The sequence below is a fragment of the Cicer arietinum genome, chromosome 5, assembly GCF_000331145.2.
Source record: "Cicer arietinum cultivar CDC Frontier isolate Library 1 chromosome 5, Cicar.CDCFrontier_v2.0, whole genome shotgun sequence".
Classification (NCBI taxonomy): domain Eukaryota; kingdom Viridiplantae; phylum Streptophyta; class Magnoliopsida; order Fabales; family Fabaceae; genus Cicer; species Cicer arietinum.
The window spans coordinates 39,946,942-39,953,033 of NC_021164.2; the positions used below are offsets into that span (position 1 = coordinate 39,946,942).

At 32.6% G+C, this 6,092-nt stretch overlaps 1 protein-coding gene across 1 annotated transcript; it reads left to right on the forward strand.

Moving 5' to 3' along the window:
* Positions 1-1,983: 1,983 nt before the first annotated feature.
* On the forward strand, positions 1,984-2,946 carry LOC101511236 (pentatricopeptide repeat-containing protein At4g14820-like). The gene is made up of 2 exons (XM_073368721.1): positions 1,984-2,417; positions 2,523-2,946. Exons 1-2 carry the CDS (start codon positions 1,984-1,986, stop codon positions 2,944-2,946), a joined length of 858 nt encoding a protein of 285 aa, XP_073224822.1.
* Positions 2,947-6,092: the final 3,146 nt, after the last annotated feature.

The window sequence follows — 6,092 nt, forward strand, 5'->3', positions numbered from 1 at the left end:
TCATCATAAAAAAGGGGGAGATTGTTAAGACAAACTCTCAAATTAAAGTTTTGATGAAAATAAACAAAGGTTAATTAAGAATGTTAATTATGATTCTAAAATGTTATGTTAATTTAACTTATGCTTTTGAGTGAATTAATTCAAAGATAGAAATCAACCAAAACAAAGAAATCAGATGAAAACTAAACATATAAAGAAACAAAAACATTCTGGATAAAACGGAGAATGTTGTCCATGATCAAGACTGATCATCACATCCTCAAGATCAATCAATCTCCATTAGTTCAAAGAAAATTATGCCTCTGAATTTTATACTAAGATTATCAATATTTGGCAAGGAACACGTGGGATCCATTTAATTCAAAGAAGGCATTCAAATCACTAAAAGAATAGGTCTTGAATCAAGCTAGTCAAAATGAGTCTGAACCTTCTTCAGCCAAAATGTCAAGAAATTTAATCAATCTTGATATGTACAAAACATCAAGAAGTCATCCAGAATGATCAAAACTGAACCTCCAGATTGATCATTAATCTTCAGAAAGTTCAATAACTGACAATCCAAATTGATAATCAATCTCTGTTTCAGCAGAAAGTGCAGCATCTATCTCCTTAATTCTGCAGAAGTTTCTTATCATTCTCCAAACTATTTTGGACATAATCAAGTCTCCAGATCGAAGATATAACATCAAAAAATACATATGAAGCATAAAGGATCATTAAACACCAAGACAATCTGATAAAAAATGAATAAATCAGTCCAGTCAAACAGTCTTCAAAAATGTTCAAAGGCTAGAATATTTTTATTCATATATATTGGTTTTGGTCAAAACTGACAGAGCATTACCAACAACTCTTTTGACCATTATTAAATGCTTCAAAACACCTATAAAAGAAATGCAAATGCCCATGGAAATGATAGAAGTTCAAGTGCTATCAAATCTCACAAATCATTCACATTCACAAACTTGAAATTCTCATTTTCGCAAGAAATATTCAGTTCTGATTATATATCATACTCTGTTATTATTGTAATGAATTCTTTGTAAAGAATCAAATCTTAAACAAGAGTTGAGACATCTCAAATTCTATCAAAACAATCTTATCATTATTGTAAAACTCAAATTATAAGAGTTTAGTATAATTTGAATAGATTGTAAAAAATCCTATCAAGGTTGATAGGTGATTAAATTGCTTTCTGGGTGGAAATAAATAGAGCTTGTAACAGATCAAGGTTGATCTAAGCTAGGTGTTGTAAAACCAAGAAAGTTCTTTGTTTTGAACACTTAGTGGAAAATCTCACAGTTGTGAGGACTGGACTTAACCCAAGTTGGGTGAACCAGGATACATCTTTATGTAGTATTCTTTCTCTTATCTCTTTATTTATTAAGCTTGATTGATTAACTGAATAAAAACATAAACTGAATTTTTGTCTTTTAAGCTAACCAAGAACGTTCTCCGTTTTTTGTTTTCTTAACCAAGAACATTATTGAGTTAAATCTTTAGACTTTTTCAGGAATTTTTAAATAGGAACATTTACAATTCAAACCCCACTTCCTTATAAATTGACATTACTACTTCACTAGAATGAATTGGAAACCAATTGAGTAATGTCATATATGCTTCTCGTAACATATCCATAGACAAACTCAATTAATATTTTGCAATTCTAGAGATCATTTTTAAATATTGATAATGTGAGGACTAGGTTGACATGGTTTTACAATTGTAAGGATCAGTTTGAGTATTTACTAATAATATTTTCCTTTAATTACTTGCCAGCATGCTAACCGCTACTTTTCTGATAATATTTTTTTTTTGAAATATGTACTGCCAGAATGATCATTATGATGGTGCTATAAGGCTCTTTGAACATATGAAAACCTCTTATATGAAGCCTAATTCAATTATCCTTTGTACTGTGCTTTCTGCTTGTGGTCATGCTGGAAATTTAAGCTACGGAAGCTACAGTTTGCTCTCAGTAACATGTATGCAAATTGTGGTGCAATGGAGTTGGCTAAGGAAGTATATGATGGACTCTTGTCGAAACATTTGGTTGTTTCAACTGCAATGATTTCTGGTTATGCAAAACATGGAATGGTTAAGGATGCTCGTTTCATATTTGACCAAATGATTGAAAATGATTTGGTTTGTTGGAGTGCAATGATATATGGTTATGCTGATGATGACCAGCCTCATGAGACTCTTAAATTGTTCAATGAAATGCTACGACATAGAATAATGCTTGATCAGATCACAATGCTTAGTGTCATCTTTGCATGTTCTTATGTCAGCACACTCGTTAATGCAAAATGCATTCATACATATGCAGATAAAAATGGGTTTGGAAGAGCTCTATGTGTTAACAATGCACTCATTATATGTATGCCAAATGTGGGAGTTTGGGAAAGGCAAGAGAGGTATTTGAGAATATGCCAAGAAAAAATGTGATATCTTGGTCTAGTATGATCAATGCCTTTGCCATGCATGGAGATGCTGATAGTGCAATATACATTTTCCATAAGATGGAATAAGAAAATACTGAGCCCAATGGCGTTACATTTATCGGTGTCCTTTATGCTTGCGGTCATGCAGGTTTTAGTCGAAGAGGGCCATAAATTATTTTCATCCATGATTAATGAACATGGCATCTCTCCCACACGTGAGTACTACGGTTGCATGGTTGACATGTATTGTAGAGCTAATCTCTTGAGAAAAGATATTGAGCTTATCAAAACAATGAAGTTCCTGCCGAATGTTATCATTTGGGGATCCCTTATGTCAGCTTGTCAAGTTCATGGTGAGATTGAGTTGAGCGAATTGGCTGCCAAACGGACTCTTGTGTTAGAGCCTGCTCATGATGGAGCACTTGTGGTTTTGTCAAAAATCTATGCCAAAAGAGAAAAGGTGGAATTATGTTGGACTCATCAGGAAATCAACGAAATATAAAGGTATCTCAAAGGAGAAGGCATGTAGTAGGATTGAACTAAATAATGAGGTATATATGTTTATGATGGTTGAATCATAAACAATCCAATGAAATTTATGAAAAATTAAATGAGGTAGTTAGTCAATTGAAGTTGGTCGGGTACAAACCTAGTACCTCGGGCATTTTGATTAATTTAGAAGAAGAAGATAAAAAAGAATTGGTTCTATGGCATAGTGAAAAGCTCGTACTTTGCTATGGACTAATTAGTAGGAGGAAATAATCATGCATTCACATAGTTAAAAATCTTCGAATATGTGAAGATTGTCACTCCTTTATGAAGTTGGTCTCAAAGGTGTATCAAGTAGAGATTGTTGTGAGAATTAGGACTATATTTCACCATTGCAGTGATGGTATTTGTTCTTGTAGAGACTATTGGTGATTCATTCTACTGAATTATTACATTGTCAAATCTCCACTTTTGTGCTTGTCTTATGCTTCTATGTAGATATTTTATGCATGTTTTGGAACTTAGTACCGAAGGTTCACTAATCACTACTACAAAATCATCTTAATTTTTAGCTTTGATGAAAAATACTATGAATTTGATAAGAGGTAAACTAGTTTTACACTAAGGTCTAATAAATGTCGAGTATGTTGTGGTTAACTTTAAAATATAGTTATAATATAGTAGGTTTATATGACAATATGATGAGTTTGCATTGGATGTTCAACCGTGAATCTCCATTAAACTTTAAAAAGTATAGTTTGATGAGAAGCTTTGACAAGATGCTTTTGTGATACAGTTTTAGTTATTGATTTATCTTGACCCTCTTGATAAAATAATGCTCCAACTTGTTTAGTGAGAAAGTAACTTAAGATCTTACTCAATGATCCAACAAAACTATATTTAAAGAGTGTGACTGTTATTTGTTATATGCTCAATACATAACCTAACAATTAAAATTCATTAAATGTCTCTTGAATTTAGAAGTAAGTTAATTTCTTTTATATTTAATATTTTTTATAAGAAAAGCAGAAACACTATTTTGTATTAATGTGAATGATTTGGAATTATTGTTGTAAATGATGTCATGATGATATGGTTGCAATGTAAATCACAAGCATTGTATTTGAATTTTTTTTATTTATTTAAAAAAAGCAAAAAATATGTGTTATGTGTTGAATGCCAAGAAGTTTTGGGAGAGAATGGTTCTTCTCATGCAAAATTAAATTAGATTTCCCTTGGTTGAAATTAGTTATTTGTTGCCAAGAAAGTAAACAAAAAAACAAACCATAGAACAAAAAAAGGAAAATAAAGTTAACATTTGGTGTTAAATTACAGTCTTTATATAGTAAGACAAAATGAAAAACATAGCCACAAAAAACTAAATATTTATTCCAAACCATACTAAAAAGATGGTGTGTCCTGTTCCAACATTTTCAATCTCCTCTGTTTATCTTTCAGCATTACAAAAGGAAAAAAGCAGAGGAGTCAATAATCACCAGTTGACCTCATATTATGTTTGTTTGATGAGGATAAACCAGTTGACCTTCTCCTAAGCATCCGTTTCATACCATCAACAACACAAACCGCAAGAACTCGATTTGCTCTTACGATAGAACGACGTGTGAGCTTTCATTGCTTCTTCCACTGCAAACACTCTTTTTCCTATGTTCATGTCGAACAACTTGTGAACACAACCCACATAACCATTGTCCATCAAAATTTGACTTTCCTTCACCGATGTAATCTTGGTTGAAATCCTCTTTTAACCCATAACACTCACACTTTGTAGATTCAATTTCCATTTTGGAAAAAAAGAATGTTTTTTCTTAAATATCTCTCTGTTGGTAGTTTTATAAGGATATTAGACCTAAACCATATAAAACCATTAAGTTTATATAATATAATTACAACACACATTAAAAATGTTTAGACACAAAATTGGGATAGCCCAATTAACATTCAGATATTTTGCTACCAACTTGATAAATGAAAAATCAAAAGTTTTGAACCACGCCACACCTTCACCTGAATCATATAAAATTATTATTTACATAAAAATAAAAATAACTAATACAGAAAAGCATATCAGCGGAAAATTGGCATTGCATTGGCAATTTAGTTACATCGTATGACTATACGGGCAGATGCGTAATTCGAGCATTACTAGTAACTAGTAACAAGTTCTTGTGTGTTCTCTCCGTCCATTTCCCTCTTCTCTCCTCTCACAACGATTCATCTTTCTCTTTCTCTTCCATATCATCCAATCCGCCTCTTCCCGTCCCTCACTCTCACGTCTTTTCTTCACTGCCATCACCGTCCGCCTACGAGCCATTACAGGTTCTATCTTCTACCTTGCTTGTTTCTTCATATTTAGTGGGTTTTTTGGTTCTCCATTCCACTATTGTCGAAGCTTTTGATTTTCTAAAAACCCTTTCTCACAAATTCCTTTCCCGTGAAGGGATAAAGAAAGAAACCCTTCGACTGCCATCGAAAACCCTTCTTTCCATCTCCATTCGTTTCCACATCCCCTCTTCCACCTCTGTTAGCCAAGACATGCTAAATTAAAATCCATTGTTTGTCATATTGCATTATTGATTAGAGGACTTCCACTGAGTTTTGCCCCAATACTCAATGCCTTGTGTATGGAAGTGCTTTTTTTCAATGGTTTTATTAGGCATCATAACATAAAACTGCCTTGAACATATATCATTCTATAATAACTATGATGTGAAAGTTAGCTGAGCACTCCTACTGTTCTCTCATATTGTTTGAGAGTATCTATTTTGTTAATGCGTTTTTTATTTTTTAATAATTGTGATTGATTGTATACGCAAGTGTTGTTTTGATGCATGTTCTGTTATGTTTTATGGTAAGAGGGTAAGAGCCATGGAATGGTTTGAGTCATAGAATATGTTTTACGCCCAGAACCATTCAAATTGAACTTCTTGGGAGAGTGCATATTCACATGTGATTGAATCTATATTTTTACTTAGTAGTGCATGTTTGATGCATTTCTGCAATATGTCTATTGATTTCGTTAAATGTTTTTCCTTTTTTATGGAAGTTATTGCTTTGGTAAGTTTTGGCATGTTTTCCGTGTCAAATTATGTGCAACCTTATATTTCTGAACTGACTCTTGTAATTGTATGCAGAGCTTCA